Source organism: Cuculus canorus, chromosome 2 (assembly GCF_017976375.1).
Source record: "Cuculus canorus isolate bCucCan1 chromosome 2, bCucCan1.pri, whole genome shotgun sequence".
NCBI classification, from domain to species: Eukaryota; Metazoa; Chordata; class Aves; order Cuculiformes; family Cuculidae; genus Cuculus; species Cuculus canorus.
This window is the reverse complement of record NC_071402.1, coordinates 161,498,289-161,524,314: the sequence shown is the minus strand read 5'-3', so window position 1 is coordinate 161,524,314 and position 26,026 is coordinate 161,498,289. Positions and strand designations below refer to the sequence as shown.

General features: G+C 57.6%; 1 protein-coding gene across 2 annotated transcripts; it reads right to left on the bottom strand.

Annotated features, from left to right (window-relative positions):
- Window positions 1–7,533: 7,533 nt before the first annotated feature.
- Window positions 7,534–18,542, bottom strand: ASB10 (ankyrin repeat and SOCS box containing 10). Of its 2 annotated transcripts, none has more exons than XM_009563683.2 (5): window positions 17,979–18,542; window positions 14,456–14,723; window positions 13,264–13,768; window positions 10,645–10,758; window positions 7,534–10,432 (listed from the first exon to the last, which is right to left on the bottom strand). In XM_009563683.2, exons 1-5 carry the CDS (start codon window positions 18,280–18,282, stop codon window positions 10,247–10,249), a joined length of 1,377 nt encoding a protein of 458 aa, XP_009561978.2. In that variant the 5' UTR covers window positions 18,283–18,542; the 3' UTR covers window positions 7,534–10,246. The 2 variants fall into 2 exon arrangements, with proteins under 2 accessions (XP_009561978.2, XP_053914418.1); XM_054058443.1 differs by lacking the exon at window positions 17,979–18,542 and adding an exon at window positions 15,804–16,190.
- Between the last annotated feature and the right edge of the window lie 7,484 nt (window positions 18,543–26,026).

Here is a 26,026-nt window from a genome sequence, read left to right as displayed (position 1 = left end):
CGGCGACCTCGCGGCGTCGCCAACTCGCCCCGCTCGACGCCGGGTCCCTCCTCACGCCCCCGACGCCTCCTGGTGCCCGGCGGGAGCTGCCGGGGGCTCCCGGTGAGACCTTCCCAGGGGCTCCGGTGCCCGGCAAGACCTGCCGCCCGAGGGCTCCGATTAGAGCTGCCCGAGGGCTCCGGTGCCCGGCGAGAGCCGCCGCCCGAGGGCTCCGATTAGAGCTGCCCGAGGGCTCCGGTGCCCGGCGAGAGCCGCCGCCCGAGGGCTCCCGGTGTGACCTTCCCGAGGGCTCCGATTAGAGCTGCCCGGGGGCTCCGGTGCCCGGCAATAGCCGCTGCCCGAGGGCTCCCGGTGCCCGGCGAATGCCGCCGCCAGAGCCCTCCCGGTGAGACCTTCTCGGGGGCTCCGGTGCCCGGCGAGAGCCGCCACCTGAGAGCTCCAGCGAGAGCCGCCCGAGGGCTCCCAGTGCCCAGTGAGAGCTGCCGCCCGAGGGCTCCGGTTAGAGCCACCCGAGAGCTCCCGGTGCCCGGAGAAAGCTGCCGCCCGAGGGCTCCCGGTGCCCGGCGAGAGCCGCCGCCCGAGGGCTCCCGGTGCCCGGCGAGAGCCGCCGCCCGAGGGCTCCCGGTGCCCGGCGAGAGCCGCCGCCCGAGGGCTCCGGTTAGAGCCGCCCGAGGGCTCCCGGTGCCCGGCGAGAGCCGCCGCCCGAGGGCTCCCGGTGCCCGGCGAGAGCCGCCGCCCGAGGGCTCCCGGTGCCCGGCGAGAGCCGCCGCCCGAGGGCTCCCGGTGCCCGGCGAGAGCCGCCGCCCGAGGGCTCCCGGTGCCCGGCGAGAGCCGCCGCCCGAGGGCTCCGGTTAGAGCCGCCCGAGGGCTCCCGGTGCCCGGCGAGAGCCGCCGCTCGGCCGCTCGCTCTGCCGCTCACCCGCTCGCGGTCTCGGCGCGGCGGAGTGGAGGCGCGCTCGGAGCCGCCCCGCCACGGGGGGGCCGGGCCGGGGGAGAGGGAGGGGAGGCGGGCGGGGGTGTTGCCCTCTGCTCTCATCCATCTTCCGCACATCACGGTCGAGTTCCTCCTTCAGCGCCCGCTCCGGCGGGGCAAGGCGCCCCGCTCCCCCCCGGCCTCTGGGAAAGCGCCTCCCCCTCCCGCCTCATCAGCTGTTATTAATGGTGATTGATGATTAGCAATTACGGGGCCCGCACAAGGGCGCTTTTGTGGGGACGGGACGGAGCCGCGCCGCTCCGAGCATCCTTCCCCCCTCCCCGCCCTGGGATAACGGACGGGGCGAGTTCCGCCTCCCGGAGCCGGCCCGGGGATCCCGACCGTTCCCAACGGATCCCGACGGTTCCCGACGGCCGAGCCCGGCGAGGAGCGGCCCAGGGACCGCGGGCACCGGGAGGGCTCGAGTGCCCCGACGGACACCGGGCACCGGCCCCGCCGCTCTGGGTCCACCGGGCTGTGGCGGGGGAGCGCCCGCATCCATCCCGGGCGCGGGGGCACCGGGCAGGGAGCCGGGAGCCTCGCCGTGGGCTCGGAGCGGGATCTCCGTGCGATGGGCAGATGGGGGAGGCTGTGCGCCCAGAGTGGGAACGGGGGGGCTGCAGCCCGGGTGGGGAATGAGGGTCCCCCAGCACCCCCAGTGCTGCTCCCACGGGGCTGAAATGGGATCGGGGAGCTGGAGCCTAAGCAGGGAATGAGGACCCCTTGGAGTAGGAACAAGGGCTGGATCCCGAGTGAGGAATGAGGGTCTCCCAGCACCCCCGGTGCTGTTCCCATGGGGTCAGAGTGGGAATGGAGGGCTGGACCCTGAGCAGGGAATGAGGCTCCCTTGGAGCGGGAACAGGGAGCTGGATCCTGAGTGAGGAATGAGCCCCCCCCAGCACTCCCAGTGCAGCTCCCGTGGGGCTGGAATGGGAATGGAGGGCCGGAATGAGGCTCCCTTGGAGTGAGAACAAGGTCTGGATCCCGAGTGAGGAATGAGGTTCCCTCAGCAGCCCCAGTGCTGCTCCCATGGGGCTGGAATGGGAACAAGTGCTGGAGCCCGAGTGGGGAATGAGTATCCCCTGGAGTGGGAACGGGGGTCTGGAGCCCAAGTGGGCAATGAGGCTCCCCCAGCACCCCCAGTGCTGCTCACCTGCGGCCAGAATGGGATTGGAGGACTGGACCCTGAGCAGGCAATGAAGCTCCTTTGGAGTGGAAATGGGAGGCTGGAGCCCGAGTGGGAAATGAGGCTCCTTTGGAGTGGGAACAACGGCTGGAGCCCAAGCGAGGAATGAGGCTTCCCCAGTACACCCAGTGCTGCTTCTGTGGGGCCAGAGTCGGAATGGGGGGGCTGGACACCGAGCAAGGAATAAGGCTCCCTTAGAGTGGGAACAAGGGCTGGATCTTGAGGGAGGAGTGAGCCCCCACCAGTATCCCCAGTGCTGCTCCCAGAACAGCAATACGGTCTGGAACCCAAGTGGGGAATGAGGCTCCCCCCAGCAACCCCCACGCTGCTCACATGGGGGGCTGGAGTGGGAATGGGGGGCTGGAGCCTGAGCAGGGAATGAGGCTCCCGGGCTGCTGCCCCATCAGGGCAGGCGGTGTGGAACCGCAGGGCTCTGTCCTCCTAACTCCTAAGCAACCGCGATTTGATCCCTCGTTCTATGGTCCAACATTGGAAGAAGCTGCCCAGGGAAGTGGTGGGGGTTCCATCATGGAGGTGTTCCAAAAGCCTGTAGACAGGCACCTCGGGACAGGGTTCAGTCAGCATGGTGGGATTGGGCCGGTGGTTTGGAACTGCTGATCTTGGAAGTCTTTTCCAACCTCAGTGAGTTTATGAACCTTCAACTCACACTTTGCACGCTCATAAGCCCACAAGACGTTTGCGAGCAGCGGGAAGCTACTATCATTTGTGACCTGGCTGGGGAAACTGAGGAAGCTGGGGAATGAACTGCAGCTCCTGCGAGGAAGGGTGGCTGCCTGTGCCCAAAGCTGCAGGTCCCTCCTGAAGCCAACAACACTAGGTGCCCTACGGACCTCTGCCAACCCACAGCATGCACCTTTCAAAGCCCTACATACGTCCCCAAGGTTAAGGTTCTGCTTGCCTGATCATGCACCCGCATCACCCACAGCCCTCATCTCTCCTCAAACACTGAGTCTCAGTTTGAAGCCAGGCTGCTCCGGCAGGGAAGGGGAGCCAGGAGTCAGGAGTTGCAGGCAGGCAGTGGCTTCCCTGACAAGGGTGCAGTCACACAGGATGCAGGGAAGGTGAGCACATCTGCTGAAGGCCATCAGTTGTCCAGACACCACCCAGCAAGTCCTGCTCTCCAGGAGGTGGGGCAGATCCAAAGCCAAGCCAGAAGGTCAAATCAGTGGGTTGGGATAATTGTCAGCATTGGGGAGGTGTAAGATGAGGTGTACCTCCAGCTTGGGTCAGGCAGAGATGGGGTTGAGCTCCAAAGCATCTCCTCAGCCAAAGCAAGGCAGGGTCTTGCTGAGGTTCTTCACAGACAGACCGCTGCAGTGTCTACGTTGGCTTTGACCCCGGAGACTCAAACCTCCAGCAGGAGGGCAATGTACTCATGGCCCTGACATCACGCTCCACTTTGGTTTACTTTGTCTCATGAGACTTCACAGTAAAATAAGGTAGAATCTCACCTGCCACAATGTGAAGCAAAGATGCCAGGAAGAAGAGGTTGAAGGATGGGGGTAAAAAAAGGGTTGTGAGCAAATTAAGCAAATATTGTGGTGGTGTACCCTAGTGCTTGCATTGAACAAGAGTGAGAGCTCCTCATCCACTCTCCCTGCAGGGTGAGCCCAAGAGAAGGGCGAGGGTCCAGGCTGCACATGATAGCCCTGCCATCCCTTGGACCTCCAGGGGCTTTCCCAGTTCCCATATCCTGGATCTGATCTCCCAGTTTCTCACTGTGCAGTGGAAATGCAGTTTCCATGGCTTCCACTTGAGGCTCAGACTTCAGCTGTTCCACACGCTCCCTGGGCGCCTCTGCCTCCCCGCTTACCTTCTCTATTCCATTTTATCGGGATCCATCAGACCCGGCTGCTCCCTTAATGTTGCACCCCCTCCAACGCACCAGGTACACGAGGAATATCAATTGCATGTGCAATTCCTAAAGCCCCTGATCTCACCACACTCTCGGCTGTTGGCAGAGACCTCTCAGGATGCTGAGACACAGAGCTGAAGAAGACTCTTGGGAGGGGACCTGTTCTCTCCCTTCTGTTCTGGGCTCGCTGGGTCCCAGCGCTGCGTTCATCAACCTCAGCACTTGGCCATGAGTCTCACCGACTGTGTCCCGAGTCCTCAATTCAAGATCAGGCTCTGCAAGTGACGCCCTCAAGCAGTGACAGACCAGCCCGTCGCATCTTTAAGGTCCCTCTGACCCAAACCATTCTATGATTCTATGGTCTCCTCCAGCCTCTGGCTGCCCAAGTCGTCCCTCCTTCCTCCTCTGAGGAGTCCACCTCTGTTTCCCACCTCTCTTCTTGTCTGTTTCCCATATTAGAACTACAGATGCTGCTGCTTCTTCTCCATTCCCTGCTGCAGACTGGTGATCATCAGAAAGTGGCAGCCGGCATGGCTTCACCAGAGGCAAGTCCTGTATGACCACCCTAGTGGCTTTCTGTGGTGGGGTAACCACAGCAGTGGACACGGGAAAACCAGTGGATATGATCTATCTGGACTTCTGTAAAGCCTTTGACACGGTCCCCCACAACATCCTTCTCTCTAAATTGGAGAAACATGGATTTGATGGGTGGAATGTTGAGTGGATAAGGAATTGGTTGGATGGTTGCATTCAGAGACTAGTGGTCAATGCTTGATGTCCAGATGGAGATCCGTGACAAGTGGTGTCCTTCAGGGATCCGTGCTGGTACCAGAGCTGTTTAATATCTTCATCAATGACATAGGCAGCGAGATCAAGTGCACCTTCAGCAAGTTTGCAGACAACACCAAGCTGAGCGGTGCAGTTGCCACACCGGAAGGAAGGGATGTCATCCAGAGGGACCTGGACAGACTGGAGAACTCATGAGGTTCAACAAGGCCAAGAGCAAGGTCCTCCACCTGGATCAGGGCAATCGCCATTTTCAGTACACGATGGGGGATGATGTGATGGAGAGCAGCCCTGCAGAGAAGGACTTGGGGTGCTCGACATGAGCCGGCAATGTGTGCTCACAGCCCAGAAGGCCAACCGTATCCTGGGCTGCATCCTGGCCAGCAGGGCGAGGGAGGTGATTCTGCCCCTCTGTTCCTCTCTTGTGAGCCCTCATCTGGAGTATCGCGTCCAGTTCTGGAATCCTCAACATAAAAAGGAGATTTAACTGTTGGAATGGGTCCAGAGGAAGCTACAAAGATGATCCAAGGGGTGGAGCACCTTCTGTACGAGGACAGGCTGAGAGAGTTGGGATTGTTTGGCCTGGAGAAGAGAAGGCTCCAAGGAGACGTTATAGCGACCTTCCAGTACCTGAAGGGGCTGCAAGAAAACTGGGGAGGGACTATTCACAAAGGCTTGTGGTGATAAAATGGAGGGCAATGGGTATAAACCGGAGAGGGGCAGAGTTAGTCTGGACATAAGGAAGAGTTTCTTCATGATGAGGATGGTGAGGCCCTGGCCCAGGTTGCCCAGGGAAGTTGTGGCTGCCCCATCCCTGGAAGTGTTCAAGGCCAGGCTGGATGGGCCTTGGGCAGCCTGGTCTAGTGGGATGTCCCTGCAATGGCAGGGGGTTGGAGCTGGATGATCTTTAAGGTGCTTTCTAACTCGAACCATTCTATGATTCTATGACTGGAAAGCGTCCTGCTCAAGCCGTGACCTTGGACACAGGGGCTCTTCTAAAGATGAGACATCACCTATCTGGTCAACACAGTGCATCTGGTGTGACTCCAAACAGAAGCTTCCTCGGAGAAAACCATCAGCCTTTCAAAATGTCCATGCTTGGTGATTTAAAATGGGATCTTTGGAGAGTGGTACTTTAGGAAAGGCTGATCCCGAGCTGCTGGGCAGAAGAAGCAACAGCTGGGCCAGCTCTCCTCACTGTCCTGCGGACAGCTGCTCTGAGGTGGGGAGCCCGCAGCGCCGTTCCTGGGGCGGGGGCTACCAGATGAGTGGAGAGCAATTAATTTTTGCCGTAGCTGTAACGGGAAAAGTTCACTCGGATCCTAGCACACAGCGTGGGAAAGCACAACCGCAGCCGTTCAGGTTTGATAGCTGACTGGGAATGAAAGTGGGTATCTAATAGAAACTGCTACGCAACCTTAACTTTATGCCTCTACCTGCTCCACTTACGATCTCCATGTGGAATCCAGCACAACGGGACTAAATCTGGTCACAGCCTCTGCACATCCCTGCAATTCAGCTCCCAAACACATTGAAAGCCAGGATGACACTGTCGGAGTATTTATACGGAATTGGGAAAGCCTGGAGAACGGGCTGGCTGTGCTGCTCACATCAGCCGGGTTCCCACCAGGCATGTGTGCTGTTGTTGGGTTGTCCCCATGGTCCGAATGAGACAAACACGCATGTACGGGGCACCCGGGTAGTTCCAATCAGCCTCTTGCTGGTCTTCATCCCACGTGTGAGTCCCCCCGTGTGTCCTCGGTTCCACAACCTGCCTGCGGCGGCTGAGGAAACACCCACTCGTGCTTGAGGAACCTCTCCTGGAATGGGCTCCATCAGAGCCACGGCTGGAGAAACAGGAATCCAGGGTCCTCATTCGTAGCAGAAAGAGCATTTTGAAGTGCCTGGTTCTGCTGCTGACAAGATCTCAGAGCAGAAAAAGGCTCTTCCCAAGGACCTGTCCTAAGACAAGGTTTCCAAAATAGGAAAGAACTAGAACTTTAATGGAGAATCATAGAATGGTTCAGGTTGGAAGGGACGTTAAAGCCCCTCCAGTCCCACCCCGTGCCATGAGCAGGGACACCTCCCACTGGATCAGGGGCTCCAAGCCCCATCCAACCTGGCCTTGAACACCTCCAGGAATGGGGCAGCGACCACTGCTCTGGGCAACCTGGGCCATGGCCTCCCCACCCACACAGGAGAACATTTCTCCCTAAGATGTCACCTCAATCTCTCCTCTTTCAGCTCAAACCCATTCCCTCTCATCCTGTCCCCTCTGATCAAGAGCCCCTCCCCAGCTTTCCTGGAGCCCCTTTCCTTACTGGAAGCTGCTCTAAAGTCTCCCCGCAGCCTTCTATTAACGAGGCTGAACAACCCCAACTCTCAGCCTGCCCTCATGTCAGAGGTGCTCCAGCCCTCAGAGGAGGAGCAGGCATTGATCTTTTCTCTCTGGACCAGAGGGAATGGCAGGAAGATCTGCCAAGGGTGGGTTGGGTTGGAAAGGGTTCTTCCCATAGAGGGTGGAAGAACACTGGAACAGCTCCGAGGGGAGCAGTCACGGCACCAAGCCTGATGACATTCCCTCAGCCACACGGTGTGATGGTTGGCGTTGTCCTGTGCAAGGACAGGATTTGGACTTGATGGTCCTTGTGGGCCCCTTCCAAATCAGGGCATTCGATGATTTCATGATTCAAGTAAAATTAGAGTGGCATCACCATTTATTGTTGTTTCCAAAACCAGAACAGGCAGTGAATTCAGAGCAAGGAACCCGAGGGATCTGGCAGTTCGGACACAAAGGAGGCTGAGGGGAAGTCGGAGCCATCAATGAAGAACCAATAGGGTGAGTAGCGCTGGTGAGGGACATGGGAAGCATCTCCATCCCCCTGGGGCCAAACACAGCCCCAGTGGGACAGAGCGGCATGGAGGAGTGAGGATACTGTGGATCACGGGTCTGTGATTAAGCAGTTTCATCCCCTGAGATGTGCGCTGAGGACCACACGGGATGAACCCTGGTCCGGGCCAGGGAAGATCTGCGGTGCCTTTGGAAAAGATAGAGATGAAAAATATACATCCACCATGATCAGCTATTCCAAGATGCAATTAACTAGGAGATTAATTACCCTTGCTATTAAAAATGTGTCTCGTTTCTAATATGTGTTTGCTCAGCCCCAATTTTCAGCTGCTGGATCTGGATTTGCCTCTAAGAGCCACTCAGAACAGGCAGTGCTCAATGAGATCTTCAGCTGGGACCTCGGAACGTCCCAGCAATGGATGTCAGCACAAGGGTGGAGAGTGCGAGCAGGTGAGGACCATGATGGATGTCAGCACAGCGATGGAGGGAGGATGCTGTGTCTGTTCTCCTATGCAGACACAGGAGCTGGACTTGATGATTCCTGTGGTTCCCCTCCAGCTCAGGGCATTGCAGGACTCTGTGATTCTCAGAGCACTGTCACCTTTTCCTGCGTCGTAAATCTGAGACCGAAGAACAAGCGCCTACGACTGCCCGCAGGGCTCCAAGTATCCCACACCTGCCTCCGAACCTCCCACTGCCAGGAATCATGTCCAGTCCAGAACTCACTTGAGGTTCTTCTCTGAACCCTCTCCAGTTTCTCAGGTTTTTTGCAATGCCGATTCCGGAGCAAGATGTCCCAGCAGCAGGGAGTCCCAAGCATCACAGTTGCTGGGCATCTGCCCCAGGGTTCCATGTGCAAACGCACGTTCTGCACAATGAAAACCAAGAACTCAAAGCTTATTTGTGCTCCGAATTTGAAACAACCACAGATAATGTTTGTATTTCACAGTGGTAACCAAATATTTTCTATTCCATCAGTAATTATGGAATATGTGAAAGAGAAACTGTCTCAGTAGCAGTGTTCATCATCTGCTGGAGGATGGCGCACGTCCAGGAGGCTTTAATTGAGTTCACTGAGCATTGATTTTCTCCTTTATAACAAGTCGTGGCACAAGGGGGAACTCGAGAGAACTGGGGGTCAGGGTGGAATCCAACACTTTTCCAGAATTTAAACGTGTTCATATGGACAGCCGAGAAACTACAGAGCAGGGAGATCAACACACATCCCGGATAATCCCAGAGCAGCAGCCAAAGGATGTCCCGGGTAAATTAGTAAAAGCCAGAGACTCAATTAACATAGAATCATGGAACCACTAGGTTAAACAACCCCAGGTCCCTCTGCTGTTCCTTGTAAGACTCGTTCTCCAGCCCCTTCCCCAGCTTCCTTGCTCTTCTCTGAACACGCTCCGGAGCATCAACATCCTTCTTGTCATGAGGGGCCCAGAGCCGAACACAGTATTTGAGGTGTGGTCTCACCAGGGCCAAGCCCAGGGGCAAAATCACCTCCCTGGACCTGCTGGCCACGCCGTTCCTGATCCAAGCCAAGATGCCATTGGACTTCTTGGCCACCTGGGCCACTGCTGGTTCATGTTCAGTCAATCAACACCCTTAGATCCTTCTCTTCCGGACAGCTTTCTAGCCACGCTTCCCCAAGTCTGTAGCACTGCAATGGGTTGGGTTGGAAGGGACCCCAAAGCCCATCCAATACCACCCCCTGCCATGGGCAGGGACCCCTCCCACTGGACCAGGGGCTCCAAGTCCCATCCAACCTGGCCTGGAACCCCTCCAGGGATGGGGCAGCCACCACTGCTCTGGGCCAGGGCCCCCCACCTCGTACAGCGTGGCACACAGATGAGCTGTCAGGACAGCCCTCAAGGCAAGGCAGGAGCTCAACTCTGGAAAGTGTGAAGACCAGGGTTTAGTCCAAACACCTTTGGGTACAAACTGTAAACAACAATTCCTAATGTCAGGTTGGACATCAGGAAAAACTTCTTCACTGAAAGGGTTCTCAAGCACTGGAAGGGGCTGTCCTGGGAGGTGGTGGAGTCCCCGTCCCTGGAGGGGTTTAAAAGATGGGCAGATGAGGTGCTTTGGGATATGATTCAGTAGAAGACAGGCACAGTTGGACTCGATAATCTCAAAGGTCTTTTCCCACCTCGAGATTCCATGATTCTGTGACTGAAGACAGGATCCCAACAACAGCCCACGGCTGCAGAGCTGCCTGGTTTGAGTTAGAGTTTGTGGATCTGGGATGTGGAGACAGATGTCCTACAACTAAAACTGTGACCAAGGAAGTGTGTTTGCTCCTTGTCCCACAAATGCCCTAACGCCCATATCCTGCTTTTCTCAGTGAACCTGGAGGTTGTCCTGGTTACGATGGGTGAGGAAAGCTCCAGAACTGGAGCATGAGGCAGAGGACAAGGCTAGCTGGGACAGGGACACAGCGACGGGTTCGGCATGGGAAGGGTGCGGTGGCCTGGCAGGAGGTGTTTGAGGAGAAGGAGAAGGCTGGGAAGGCGCAGTCTGCGCTGGTAGGGGTGGACAGTGGACACTGTAGGACCAGAACCACAGCCCTTAGTAGAGAACATCCTCAAAGCTGAGCAGCAGAAACCGCTGCAGGGCCCTGGGCAGGTGCAGCTGAGGCAGGACCTGAAGCAACCGTCCTTCCAGGAAGGTCCTGAGTGTGCAGCGAGCCAAATGCTGCAAGGAGCGAGGTCTGTGCTCCAGGGAGAAGAGAGACTGGTAGAAACGTGGGTATTTCTACAGAAAGAGAAGAGGCAGAAAGAGCTGAAGGAGCAGAGGTGGCACCGGCATCCCCTCACCTTAGTCACCATGGTGCATCCTCCCTGTCCCCCAACATCACGACCCCTGCGTCCCACAAACCACCCGGCCCCACCTCTGCCCCTTCCCAAACCCCACTCAGCGCCCCCCGCCCCAGCTTATTCTCCAGCCACCCGCGTGCATTCCCTCACCTGGACAACCTCCGCTGGCACCGCTTCCACCCAGTCATCGGAGACACGGATGCGGTCATAGCTGTTGATCAGGGCCTCGACGGCGCGTGGGCAGGTGTGGCAGTACCGCAGCACCTGCGCCAAGGCAAGAAGCGTGGAATCATTGAGGTTGGAAGAGACCTTCAAGATCATCCAGTCCAACCATCAGCCCAACACCACCGTGTTGACTGAGCCACGTCCTAAAGTGTCACAGCCATGTGTTCCATGAACCCCTCCAGGGATGGTGCCTCCACCACTGCCCTGAGCAGCCTCTGCCAGGGCTTCACCTCTCTTGTGGTAAAGAAATTCCTTCCAATGTCCAAGAGAGCAGATGAACACCTCTTCTGGGCAAGGTCCTGCAAGCACCATCTTCACCTCCTAAAAAGCTGCTCAGAAACAGCCTCAGTGAATCCATGGAATTGGTGACCTTTCCTCATGCTGTCCCAGGAGATCAAACACACTGATAGTGGGAAATGTCAGAGCACCGCTCCTGCAAAGAGGGCGACTGGGCCAACACCAACACGCGTGGCTGGGACACAGACTCGCGGAATCATCATAGAATGGTTTGGGCTGCAAGGGACCTCAAATCCCCTCCAGTCCCATCCCCTGCCATGGGCAGGGACACCTCCCGCTGGATCAGGGGCTCCAAGCCCCATCCAACCTGGCCTGGAACCCTTCCAGGGATGGAGCAGCCACCCCTGCTCTGGGCAACCTGGGCCAGAGCCTCACCACCCTCACAAGAGAACTTTTCTTCCTAAGATCTCACCTCAATCTCCCCTCTTTCAGCTCAAAACTGTCCCCCCTCATCCTGTCTCTGCCCTCCCTGATCAAGAGCCCCTCCCCAGCTTTCCTGGAGTCCCTTTTAGAACCGTAAGCTGCTCTAAGGTCTTTTCTTCTCCAGGCTGAACAACCCCAACTCTCCCAGCCTGTCCTCGTACGGGAGGTGCTTCAGCCGCTGCATCACCTCCGTGGCCTCCTCTGGGTCTCCACAGCCTCTCCTCAGATGCAAGGACTGATGCTCGTGGCTGGGATGCCCATTCCATCCCCCTCACTGCCACAAGCCTCTTGTGAGCAACCACCACCGCTTTATGCCAGGCTCCACTCCTCACACCTTTCCAGTCGAGCATGAGCTGCTCTCAGGCCTGGACCGGCACCCGTTTTGAGCACAGCGATATGGAGGCACCATGTCTCTCTTGAAGGCAAAATGGGGATGTCCAGCATGGGGCTGCAGGGAGATTCCATCCCTACGCTCCATGCACAGGCATCCCAAGAGGTTCTTTACCCCTGCCAGCTGCTACACAGCCTTGGGGAGGCATCACACATCTTTTGATAACCACATCCCTGGTGTGCACCACATCCATGTGGGTGCACCAAAGTCCATGTGGGTGCACCACACCTCTGGTGTGCACCACATCCATGTGGGAGTACCACATAAATGTGGGAGCACCACACCTCTGGTGTGCACCACATCCATGTGGGAGCACCACATCCATGTGGGAGCACCACATCCATGTGGGTGCACCACGTCCATGTGGGTGCACCACACCTCTGGTGTGCACCACCTCTGTGCAGGTGCACCACACCTCTGGTGTGCACCACATCCATGTGGGTGCACCACGTCCATGTGGGTGCACCACACCTCTGGTGTGCACCACCTCTGTGCAGGTGCACCACACCTCTGGTGTGCACCACATCCACGTGGGAGCACCACACCTATGTGGGAGCACCACACCTCTGGTGCTACCACGGCTGTGTGGATGCACCACATCCATGCAGGCGCACCACGGCCATGCGGGAGCAGGTGACGCGTGGGTGTCCTCCGGAGCACGCCCACCCGGTGTGGCTGCGCGGGGGCTCGGCTCCTGCTCCCCGCGGCCCAGGCCAGCAGTCGCTGTCAGAGTCTATTCCGGCTCTATGAGTGATCCTCATTATCTGGCGTTAATAGGAGATTAATTAGTGTTAATTGTTGATTTTCCTGTATTTTCCCAAAGGGGAAAGCAATCTGCTGATCTCCGGGCTGGGTAATTATTGCACTGCTCAGGAATTAACACAGGAAATTAACCCTTCATTTGCTGGTGCCTTGCAGAGGCAGTGGGATCTCCAGGGGACGCCCCAAAGAGGAAACGTGTCCTCCAAGAGGAGAAGCACCAACACTTTCTGGGGCAAAGTGACTGTGGAAAGCACTGTCCACACAGCCCAGTAGGCAAAGTCCTAACAGAAGACACCCCAGGAGAGAACTTCAGGGAATCATAGAATGGTTTGAGTTGGAAGAGACCTCAAAGCCATTCAGTTCCATCTCCTGCCATGGGCAGGGACACCTTCCACTGGATCAGGGGCTCCAAGCCCCATCCAACCTGGCCTTGAACACCTCCAGGGATGGGGCAGCCACCACTTCCCTTGGTGATGGGTTCCAGTTCCTCACCATTCTCAGCAGTGATGCCAATTCCCTCTTCCCAGCCCATGGGAAGAGGCTGGCAGGGCACCAGCAGCTGGGACAGAACAAGCCCTGCAGTGACCGACACATCCCGGCTCTCACTGGTGTCCCGATGTTCACAACCTTCCCATCCCACCACACTCCCAGCACCGCTGTGAGACCCACACCTTGAGGAGGGAGCCGGGCCAGACGCGGACGGCACCGTAGTTGAGCAGAGCTTGCACCACCAGCTCGGGGTGGTGCTCCAACTTGTAGGCAGTTGCCTGCAGGGCGTTGTGCAGCGCCGTGTTGCCGCTGTAGTTCATGACGTTGACATTTGCGCCCCGGGCCAGCAGTAACTCTGCAATCTGAGCATTGGCGTTCTTGGAGGCCAGGTGAAGTGGGTGCTGACGGTCCCTGTCTGCGGCATTGACGCTCGCGCCGCTCTCCACCAGCAGCCGGCACACCAGGTAGAATCGGTCCATGTCCTGGGGTTGGTGGGGCTGAGCACAGGCAGCATTCAGCGGTGTCTGCCCCTCGTTGTTCTTCGCCTCCAGCTCTGCTCCATGGCGCAAGAGCAGCTGGACATGGTCCACCAGGCCATGCCGTGCTGCTACGTGCAGCGCCGTGTCATCTTCCATGTCTGTCCGGCTGTTCACGCTGGCGCCGTGCTGCAGCAGCTGCTGGACGCACCTTCGTGGGCCAAGATAACACAATGACAGGGTCTCTTCTCAGCTCCTGTCCTACTTCCCACCCCACGTCTGCACCACACCATGGCTTTCACTGTTCCCAAGAGACCAGAACTCCTGATCCTTGTGCCCTGGAGCAGTGGGTTTAAGCCAGGATGAAAGGGGAGCCAACAGCCCACCCCTTCCTGCAGCCCCCACTGCAGTCACCAGCCCACCCCATCCTGCAGCCATCGCTGCGGCCAACAGCCCACCCCATCCTGCAGCCATTGCTGCAGCCGACAGTCCATCCAATCCTGCAGCCCCCACTGCAGTCACCAACCCACCCCATCCTGCAGCCATCGCTGCAGCCGACAGTCCATCCAATCCTGCAACTATCTCTGGAATCACCAGCTGACCCCATCCTGCAGCCCCTGCTGGAACCACCAGCACACCCCATCCCGCAGCCACCGCTGCAGCTGCCAGTCCATCCAATCCTGCAACCATTGCTGGAACCACCAGCCCACCCCATCCTGCAGCCATCGCTGCAGCCGACAGTCCATCCAATCCTGCAACCATCTCTGGAACCACCAGCCCACCCCATCCTGCAGCCACCGCTGCAGCCTCAGACCACCCACAGCTGTGAGTCAGAACCCCTTGCAGAGAGCAGGATCTCGAGGGAGATGGAAGCCACCATCTCCTGGGTTGAACTCACCTGATGGAGTCTGGGCTCTTGCAGAGATGCAGGGGTCTGTAGCCGTCCTCAGAGATGGCCTCGGGGTCAGCGCCGCAGCTGAGCAGCAGCCGCGTGCAGTCGGTCCGGGCTGCAGCACACGCCTCGTGCAGAGCGGTTTTACCGCCGGGTGCGAAGTCGACAGCTGCGCCGCGCAGCAGCAGGAGCTGCAGGCAGTCGGTGTAGCCGCGGCTCGCGGTGATGTGCAGCGGTGTGGTGAGCTCCTGCGCGTAGCTCAGAGACCACAGACCTGCGGGGAAAGAGAGATCAGGGAGACGCATCCGGACACGGCTCCAGGAGCACCCGGCACAGACCTGCCTGTCCCTGGGCAACCTGGGCCACCAGACCTGATGGTCCTTCCAGCACAGAAAAGGGGTCCAGGAAAGCTGGGGGGGGGGCTCTGGATCAGGGAGTGCAGGGACAGGACGAGGGGAAGGGTTTTGAGATGGAAGAAGGGAGATTGAGATGAGATCTTACAGAGACGTTTTGCTGTGAGGGTGGGGAGGCCCTGGCCCAGATTGCCCAGAGCAGTGACGGTTGCCCCATCCCTGGAGGGCTTCAAGGCCAGAGTGGATGGGGCTCTGAAAGCAGCGAGGTGGTTAGGGATTACAGAATCCTGGAATGGTTTAGGTTGGAAGAGACTCCAAAGCCCATCCTGTTCCAAAACCCTGGGACACCTCCCACTGCATCAGGGGGCTCCAAGCCCCATCCCACCTGGCTTTGAACACCTCCAGGGATGCGATCTGGAGGTTCTGGTTGACAGCAAGTTTAAATCATGGAATTCTGGGATGATTTGGGTTGGAAGGGACCTCAAAGCCCATCCAGTTCCAGCCCCTGCCATGGGCAGGGACACCTCCAAGCCCCATCTGACCTGGCCTTGAACACCTCCAGGGATGGGGCAGCCAGCATCTGGAGGACCTAACAGAGGGTCACATTCACACTATATCATCTCAAGAACCTAACAGAGCGCTGTGAGGATTCCTTGCCCAGCACAACCCACTGGAAGTGCCATCAGCCCGGCACAGGTTGCGCGCAGACAGAACAGGCGCATGGAGGCTGCAGGGCTGGTGACAGCAGCACAGCCTGGAGCTGGAGTCTCCTTTGCCCGTGGGGGAACCCGAGCAGTCTCCATGCTCTTCCACAACCCCTGCAGAAGGATCAGGTGCCTTGTACTCACGCTCCCAGGAACACGCACAGGGGAACCCAACCAGATCCCAGTGCCCAATCCCACCCACTCCTCCATAATCCAAAGGATGCCCAGGACATACACCCAGCAGCAGCGAAGCCCTTGGTGTGAACAGAACCCTCTGAGCCCCTGCCCACTGCGTACTCAGCCGGCGGAAGTTGAAGCGGTAGTTCTTCCAGTCCTCCAGGTCACTGGTGTCAAACACAGCATTAGGACCGAGGTTGTTCTGAGCATCGTTGAGGATCTCGGCCACCACCCCCTGATCCCCGGCCAGCAGAGCCTGCCAGTAGACCCGGGCTGGGCCGTCCACCTTCTGCGTGAGAATGGGCTCCTGGCTCGGGTCTCCTCTGCCTGTGATGCTCCCCATGCTGCAGGACCCAGAGCAGAAACCAGGCTAGGATTTGCTCCTGCCTCACCAGGATCCAAGAGCGTGGGTGCAGCCCCACGGGTGCCCCACGCTCCCACCAGCCGCGGGGCACTCCGCAGGGGTGGAGGACGTGCCACGTCGCTGCTTGGCCCAGGCTGGATGCAGCTCAGGTCTCAGCTGCTCTATTCTGGGAAGCCTTGTGACCAAGCGCTTGGGCCAAGAGGCCAAGGACACTCCTCTTGGGCAGCAGCACCTCTGCTGTCACTGCCTGGGAAGGGAAAGGCTCTCAGCAGGGCAGCAGAGCAGCCTGAAGGGTGGAAATCATAGCATCACAGGGTCATGGAATGGTTTGGGTTTGAAGGGACCTCAAAGCCCATTCAGTTCCACCCCCTGTCACGGGCAGGGACACCTCCCACTGGATCTGGGGCTCCAAGCCCCATCCAACCTGGCCTTGAACCCCTCCAGGGATGGGGCAGCCACCACTGCTCTGGGCAGCGTGGGGATAGGATGAGAGAGAACAGTTTTGATCCGAAAGAAGGGAGATTGAGATGAGCTATCTGGAGGGAATGTTGTTCTGTGAGGGTGGGGAGGCCTTGGGACAGGTTCTCCAGAGCAGTGGTGGCTGCCCCATCCCTGGAGGTGTTCAAGGCCAGGTTGGATGGGGCTTGGAGCCCCCTGATCCAATGGGAGTTGTCCCTGCCCATGGCACGGGGTGGGACTGGAGGGACTTTGGGGTTCCTTGCAACCCAAACCATTCCAGGATTCCATAACTCACTCCTCTGGGAACGTGCCCTTCACCAACAGCTCTTCCATTCTGGCACAGGGGATTTTCCACCAACCATGATGTGTGCAGTTATGGTCCCTCCATCACCAACACTCTCCACCTCAGATTCTGGGAGCCTGCCTGCACCACACGACCAACAGAGAGCACCAAGCAGACCTTCTCTTCCAGACTCCTGAGCACACCTCTCCCTTTAGCACATTGGCTCTGTCGCTTCCCAAAAAGCTCACAGATGACGTTGGTGAGAAGGCAAGCAAGAAGAACTAGAGGTTCTGGAAGCATGTGTGGTAGCCACAAGATGTATCTGGGCAAGACGCACTGAAGAGCATGGACAAGAGGAAGAACCAAGGATGGACAGCTTCAATGTCCTGTCACCCTGGACAAGCTTGCCTCCACCACCCATCTGGCAGACTGGATTTCTGCTCCCCTTGCCCAACGCACCCCATGGAAGAGAAGAGCTTGGAGGGTGCAAAGAAATCAAACCAAAAATGCTTTGGTTCTGGATCAGCCCCCCTCCAGCCGATTGCTGCTTGCCCTCCCACATCAGCCACTCTGCAGCTTCTCTGTGCTTGGAGCTGGGATCACAACGGCTCTGCTTCACACCTGGAAGCCCCTGGAGATATGCAGCAACTGCGGCTTGATCCCCCGGCAGCTGCCTCCGAGGCTGAAGCACAGCCCTGCCTCTTCCTCAGGATATGGGATACAGTTACTCGAAGGCCACCGCTGAGACCTCTCTGCTGCTCCCAAAGCATTCCACGACCTCTGATTGCTATGAACTGGAGGAACAGATGACCCAGTGTAAGGCAGGAAAAGCATCCTGGTGTCACCCAATGCCTTCTCACCCACGCAATCTCTCTCCACACCACACACCTTTCTCATCTACCCCAGCAATCAGGACAGCCCTGATGTTGCTCCTCTCCAGCAGCCCTTCCAAAGACCCAGTCCTCACTGTTCCCAGTAGGTCTGCCTTTGTCCCCCTTCAGCAAACCGGGTGTTCTACAGCCCTGAAATTCTCCTTCCCCATCAGAACCCTTTTCATCTCAGTCCCTCTTCAACCACCCTGTCCCCACCGCTGGGGACTCCTCTCAACGCTTCTCTCTGGTGCCTGTGCTCATGCACGTTCCCATCCCAATGTCTCTCCATCCCCCACACCCCAGCCCTGCACTCCTACCAAATTTCCTGCTGGTCCAGCGCAGCTCATCGCCTTTGGCCTCGATGATGAGGTTGACGGCTGCGCCCTTGGTGAAGTACTTCCGCACCATCTCCAGGTCCCCGGTGAAGAGCGCGTTCTGTACCAGCAGATCCCGGCACTCCAGTGGCTGCAAGTGGCTGTCCTGGCATCCTTGGCCAACCAGGCTCAGGCTGCGCTTGCTGTGGCAGTGCCGGGGCCAAGAGCGCTTCCGTGGATCCGGCTGCTCTTCATCCAACCTCACCGGGCGCCATGCGGCAGAGCTGGAGGGAAAGGTGAAGGCCATCACGGGGCGTAAACAGGACGAGCCCGAGCCTTGCAGCAAACCGGCTGCTGCAGGGAAGGGACTCCTATCCAAGGCTCTGCCCTTTGCAGGTCACTCCTGGGTTCTCCTCAGTGTCCGGTGGGATCCAGGCACGGCCCTGACTCACTCAGTATAAATAGTCCCACTTGGCAGCCCCACTTCACCACCTCCCCTGCTTCCAGGAGCTTATTTTCAGCTGCTGTGGTCACCAGCACAGATCAGGGACGGGAGAAGGGCGGCGGGTGGCCTCAAAGCCCTCCCTGTGTGCTCTCCTCTCTGCCCTGCAAAGCCTCTGCACTCTGCTCCCACTTGGAAAGGACAGAGCGAGGTGGGACAATCGCGGTGGAGGCACCAGGGAAAGGCTTGCAGCAGAAGCGGTGCCAGAAGTCACGAGGGAGTGAGCAGAGAGGACTTCCCTGCAAAGCAAAAACGCCCTCGTGATCTCCCGGTGCTTCTCCTGGGAGCCCAGCGCCTTCACGGGGGCAGCGAGAGGGGCTGCCCCGACACCAGGAGCAGAACGAAGGAGGGCGTGTGGGAAAGCCCCAGGGAAAAGCAGCTTGGGTGGTGGGAACCAAGCTTCCTGGCAGTAAGAACCATGGAAACAGTAAGGTTGGACAAGACCTTTGAGATCATCCAGTCCAACCATCAACACAACACCAACACACCTACTGAAACCTGTCCTGATGCGCCACGCTTGCACGTTCTGTGAACCCCTCCATGGATGGAGACTCCACTGCTGCCCTGAGCAGCCTCTGCCAGTGATGGACAACCCTTTCTATGAAGGAATATTTCCTAATATCCAGACTGAGTCTGCCCTGGCACAACTTCAAGCTGTTCCCTTTCATCCTATCCCTTTTCACTCAGGAGAAGGGACTAACACCCACCTACTTCCTTTTAGGCAGTTGTAGAGAGCGATGAGGTCTCCTCTCATCCTCCTCTTTTCCAGACTAAGCAATCCCAGGTCCCTCTGACAAAACACAACCTCCCACACAACCCTCAAGATGCTGGCAAGCATCTTCAGGCTTCTGAGGGGTGGGGAATGCCCAACTGCACCATCCACCCCTCTCAGCCGTGGTGGGTCACGTTTGGAGGGGTGAGAGGTGCTGATGCCTCCTGCCCTGCCCCAGTTATCACAGCTCACTCTGCAGGACAGAGTGGATCCCATCACCTAGGACGTTGTGGTAGCTCATCGTTGTTTGGGGTCCTGTTAACCTTTGTTTGCTGTCAAATTGACACAACAACCCCATGCAGTTGCAGGCTTGGGGAAGAGCAGCTGGAAAGCTGCCCGGCAGAGGAGAACCTGAGGGTGTTGGTTGACAGTGTCTGAACATGAACCAGCAGTGGCCCAGGTGGCCAAGAAGGCCACCAGCATCCTGACTGGCATCAGCCATGGTGTGGCCAGCAGGAGTGAGGAAGGGATCATCCCCCTGCACTCAGTGCTGGTGAGGCTGCACATGGAATCCTGGGTTCAGTTCTGGACCTCTCACTCCAAGAAAGAGCTGGAGAGTGTCCGGAGAAGGGAACGGAGCTGAGGAAGGGTCTGGAGAACAAGGGTTGAGAGGCGGCTGAGGGCCCTGGGGCTGTTTAGCCTGGAGAAGAGGAGGGTGAGGGGAGACCTCATAGCTCTCTACAACTGCCTGAAAGGAGGGTGTAGAGAGGAGGGTGCTGGTCTGCTTCCCCAAGTGACAGGATGAGAGGACGAGAGGAAATGGCCTCAGGTTGCACCAGGGCAGGTTCAGATTGGACATCAGGAAAAACTTCTTCTTCACTGAAAGGGTTCTCAGCACTGTCAGAGGCTGCCCAGGGAGGAGGTGGAGTTCCTGTCCCTGGAGGGGTTTAAACGATGGGCAGATGAGGTGCTGAGGGCTATGGTTTAGCAGTGGGGAGGTATGTTTGGACTTGATGATCTCAAAGGTCTTTTCCAAGGTAGGGATTCTGTGATGCTACTCTCCTGTAACGGACTTGTTAATTGCTGGGTCCCTGCCAACACAAGAACCTTCCATCTGGGCAGGCTCTGAGTGTCAGCAACACCACCAGGGACTCATCAGCTGTGGTGGGTATTCCAGCCGGCTGTCACTGCCTGATCCTGGACCTGAGAGCATCTGCGGTCATGGGGTGACGTGGCAGAGACAGGCAGGAATGACCAAGGGATGACAGGAATGGCAGAGCTCAGACCATTTGTCTCTACACAGAACTGCCACATCGACCACCTGGCTTTATCCATCTCCTGGACCACGCTGCCCCAAGGCACGAGGGTTTGTTAGAAGCCATCGCGTGGGCTCCATCTCACTTATCTCCTGAACTGCACCATAGGATTCTCACGGGATGATTTGTGTCAGAAGAGACCTCAAAGCCCATCCAGTCCCACCCCATGCCATGGGCAGGGACACCTCCCACTGGATCAGGTTGCTCCAAGCCCTATCCAACCTAGACTTGAACACATCTAGGGATGGGGCAGCCACCACTGCTCTGGGCAACCTGTGCCAGGGACTCCCCACCCCCCACAGGAGAACATTTCTTCCTAAGATCTCATCTCTGGTCCAGTGGGAGGTGTCCCTGCCCATGGTAGAGGGGATGGGACTGGAAGTGCTTTGAGGTCCCTTCCAACTCGAGTCATCCCATGACTCTATGAACCACTGCTGAAGGTGCTGCTCCATCTTCTCCCTCATGCCCAGATCCTCCAGATCGTGAAGCTGCCCATGGACATTCCAAAACACGTGCTGGCACTCACCTTCACAACCAACCCAACAAAGGCGCTGCAACGCCTCTCTCAGCCATCTCCAGAGCCTTGGTGCTCCAGGATCTGGAGCCCTCAACGCCACAAGTGCAAGGGTTTGTTGTGAAGGGAACCTAGTTTGGCACTGGGCATGGAGCACAGGTGAAGGATCATAGAATATTTTGGGTTGGAAGGGACTTTGAAGATCATCTAGTTCCAACCCCCCTGCCATGGGCAGGGACATCCCACCGGATCAGGCTGCCCAGGACCCATCCAACCTGGCCTGGAACACCTCCAGGGATGGGGCAGCCACAACTTTCCCGGGCAACCTGGGCCAGGGTCTCACCAGGGACGGGACGCCCAAGACACAGCCCCATCACCAAGCGTGTCCCACATGTCCCCGTTCCAAAGTCCATCACCCAACTGCCCTCCTTGCTCCAGGTGACACCAAGCACGTTTATCCCTGGCGCCCAGCAGAAGCAGCCATGGTGGGGAAGGACTGTTAGGAGCATCGGAGAGAGGTTGCGTGGGGAGCGAGAAGCGCGTGTGTAAACGAGGCTGTAACGAGTTTGTAATATGCATGTGTGGCGCGGCCCGCGCAGCGTCATCACAATGGCACAGCCACTTTCCTGCCTCATTGCCTCCCAAATGGATTTTAAATATCATTCCGAGGACACAATTATTTAAAACGCTGAACTAAACACTCGCTAATGGGAAAACCGGAGCATGGCCTCCAGCAGCCGTTCCTCACGGGGCCCGAGTCATCCTCTTCTCCAGCCTCAGCCCGAAGCACCCACATCCCACCCAGAGACCACACAGGTCACTGCCGGGGAATCGTCCCTCACCCAACCCAGAGCACGTTGCTGATGGGAGAAGACACTTGGCCCCCACCTCATCTCTGTCCTCAGGCCCCAGAGGAGGACTCTGCCCCGTCCCGAGTTCCTCGGCACCACGGGGCAGTTGCTGGGGCTCCTAAAGCCCCCATCGGAGGGGACACCCTACCAGAGAGCAGGTCTTCAGCAGCAGGGAACCCAGGGCTGTGCAAGGAGAAGACACCACAGCAAGGATGGTTTATGACGCCCATTGTTTCATGGCCTTGGAAATGGAGGATATTGGGTAAGACCTCACTTTTTCACATAATTAATGATGGTGAGCAGGGGAGATGGAGAAAGCAGCATTATTGTTGTGTACATCCAAGTCCCCAGAGAAAACCAAGTTTGGAGAAAAACAACGGTCAAGGAAATGGTTTGCAGCAGTCATTGCTGGGAGAACATGGATGGAGACACAGCTCCAAGGATGCTGTAGACCCTCAGTCCCATGACAGTGCCAATAGCATCATAGAATCCCTAGGTCAGAAAAGACCTCTGAGATCGAGTCCAACCATACCTGTCCTCTACCAACTCATATCCATAAGCAAATCAGGTCAGGGAAAACAGCGATGTGCGCACTCATCGAGGAAGGTCACCAAACTTTGGCCATCACTCACCTCCCATTCTCCAGGCTGGGATTCTCGGCCACCAGTTACAGACTCACAGTTTCCATTCCTCAGAGACCACAGCCAGAAGAGAGAGGGGACACAGAGCAGTACTGTCCCCACACACCAGCAGCAGAGCAGAGAGAGGAGGAGTCCCTTGCTGGAGCCCTGGCTGCTCTTCAGATGTTGATATTCCAACGGCTTTGGCATCACCAGTGCTATCCATCACCAACTCATTTTCCACCGAGCGCTGAACCACTCCTGCCTGTGCCATTTGGAACGGTGTCTAATGATGCTCCCGAGCAGCCACCTGGCAGCTGTGCTGCCGAGGGACACGGCAACACTGGAGGAGAGACACACACAGGTCTACACACTGGTGCCAGCTTCCACAGCCCCCAAACCTCCACCACTCATCAACCAGAGATGCTCTGCCGCGTGGTCCCCACCCTGTGAGAGAAGATGCTCTCCAGTCATTGTTCTCTTACAAAAATGGAGAACGGAGAATGTTTTTGCTGATGTTTTTATGAAGACTTTGATTCAGTTTGTCACACCGTGGTGTTCTTAGAGGGGTTTGAAGAGGAGACCAAGGCAGAAAGAGGTTTCTTCTAGCCCATGGTCACGGATAAATCAGATGGACACAAACATGAGGCCAAGGACACACGATGACAGAGCTGCAGCAGTAAGAGCTCACAGGTACACTTGCAAGGACACACGCAGACCTGGAGGAAGAGACTCAGGTGGACCAGGGCGACACCAACAGATGTAGGGAGAGGGGTTAACAGGGGCTCCAAGTTCAGCTTTACCTTTTATTGCAACCCGAGTGCTTCTGCGTCAAGCCCTGCCTGTTGGCAGAATCTGCCCCTTCCTGCCAAAGCGACTCCATTCAGATCTCACTCAGCTCTCTGGAGCACCACAGGGTGGGAGCGGCCCTGAGGAGAAGGACTTGAGGTGCTAATGGGTGAGAAGCTCAACATGAAGTGGCAATGTCTTGCAGCCCAGAGACCAACCGTGTCCTGGGCTGCATCCTGAGCCATGGGACCAGCAGAGAAGGAGGGGATCCAGGATCCCACCTGGAGCCCCGTGTCCAGTTCTGGAGTCCTCAGCAGGGCAAGGAGATGATGCTCCTGGAACAGGTACAGAGGAGGCCACAGAGGTGGTCCAAGGGCTGGAGCACCTCCTGTACGAGGACAGGCTGGGACAGTTGGGGTTGTTCAGCCTGGAGAAGAGAAGGCTGCAGGGAGACCTTACAGAAGTTCCCAGCAGGGAAAGAGGCTCCAGGAAAGCTGGGGAGGGGCTCTTGGTCAGGGAGTGCAGGGATAGGATGGGGGGAACGGTTTTGAGCTGAAAGAGAGGAGATTGAGATGAGATCTTAGGGAGGAACATTCTCCTGTGAGGGTGGGGAGGCCCTGGCCCAGGGTGCCCAGAGCAGTGGTGGCTGCCCCATCCCTGGAGGTGTTGAAGGCCAGGCTGGATGGGGCTTGGAGCCCCTGATCCAGTGGGAGGTGTCCATGCCCATGGCAGTGGGATTGGAATGGATGGGCTTTGAGGTCCTTTCCATCCCAAACCATTCCATGATTCTACGATCATGGCACAAATATGGCATGGAGACAACTCCCATCCAGAAGAAGCTGAGCTGTGGAGCAGCCCTCACAGAAGCTGATCTGTGCTCAGCAAGTGGAGCGATTCCTCAGGACAGAAGGACTGCAGGCGCATGGGGACAACTCCATGGGGATGGACTGCAGGGAAACATGAACCCACACCCCTGAGGGAAACACAAAAAAATGGACAATCTGAGCAGGCTCAGTGCGGAACGCACCATACCAAGAGCAACCGCCTCCTTCTGCCTCCTGAGCTTGGTACATCCTGGCTTGGATCAGGAACATCGTGGCCAGCAGGAGCAGGAAAGGGATCATCCCCCCATGCTCGGCTCTGGCGAGGCCACACCTCGAATCTTGAGTTTGGTTCTGAGCCCCTCACTCCAAGAAGGACCTGGAGGGGCTGGAGCGTGTCTGGAGAAGGGAACGGAGCTGCGGAAGGGGCTGAACAAGGGTTTTGAGAGGCATCTGAGGACCCCGGGGATGGAGAAGAGGAGGCTGAGGGGAAACCTCATCACTCTCTGCACCTCCTGGAAAGGAGGTTGTGGTGAGGTGTGTACTGGGCTCTTCTCCCAAGTTACAGGTGGTAGGACGAGGGGGAATGGCCTCAAGTTCATCCAGGAAGGTTTAGTTGGAATATTAGGAAACACTTCTTCATGGAGAAAGTGGTGAAGCCTTGGCAGAGGCTGCCCAGGGCGGTGGTGTAGGTTCCATCCCCAGAGAGGTTAAAAAGGCACATGGATGAGGTACTCAGGGATGTGGTTTAGTGGTGGACAGGGGCAGTTGGACTCAACCTCAAAAGTCTTCTCCAACCAAGCAATTCTATGATCTGCACCGCATGCTGCCCTTCCAGCTCTGTGAGGAAACACAGAGATGCAGTAAGAGCATCTCTGCTCTTATGAGGCCAACCACCACCTTCATTCTTCCAGCCTTTCAGGGAGGAAAAAGGGAAGAGGAGGAGATGAAACACAAAGCAGGACGTGCGGTGTTGGAGAACCAAGCGCCCGCACCCCTAAAGCCTTATATCTCTCGGGATCCACCAGCGCTAGATGCTCTCCCAGGAGACACCATGGATCAGCACTTTGCCCCAGGCAGATCCTGCCAGGAGAGCCAGGGCACCCCAGGGGGAAGCTGCGAGGTCCACGGGCTCCTGCCCAGGCGGCAGAAACAACTCCTGCATCAGGCGGGTGGAGAGAACCATCTCCAGGGCAGCAGCAGAACTGCAGCTCGAGCTGTCCTGAGCCCTCTGCAGCCAAGGAGGAGCAGCTCTGCGCATCCCACAGCCCGGAGACGGGAGAGCTGCTGCGGAGGGGCTCTGGGATGGGGATGGGACGAGGAGGAACGGATTTCAGTTGAAAGAAGGGAGACTGAGGTGGAATCTTAGGGAGAAGTGTTCTCCTGTGAGGGTGGGGAGGCCCTGGCCCAGGCTGCCCAGAGCAGTGGTGGCTGCCCCATCCCTAGAGGGGTTCAAGGCCAGGTTGATGGAGCTTGGAGCCCCTGATCCAGTGGGAAGTGTCCCTGCCCATGGCAGGGGGTGGGATTGGATGGTCTTTGAGGTCCCTTCCATCCCAACCAATTCCAGGATTCTACAAAGTGTAGAATCATGAACGCAACAGATTTCCATCTGCTCATCACATTTATGGTGAGGACAAGACCTCAACAGCGAGCAGCTCTGAAGCCCGCAGGCTGTTTCATCTCCATCTGTCACCAAGAGGCAAGGCTGCAGCCAACTCCCTGGAGCTGCCAAGGGTGCTGGTGGAAGCCCACAGGAGGTTTAGGCGCCACAGCAACACCAAAAGCTCATATCAAGCATCCAGCTTGCAGGGAACCACCATGTGGGGAGGACAATTCCTTAGAGAGGAGCACAGGAAGGGAAGCCCCGCTGCTACTTTGCGATAAGCTGCACCAGATCTGTGCTCCATCCTCTGTCTGATAGGACCA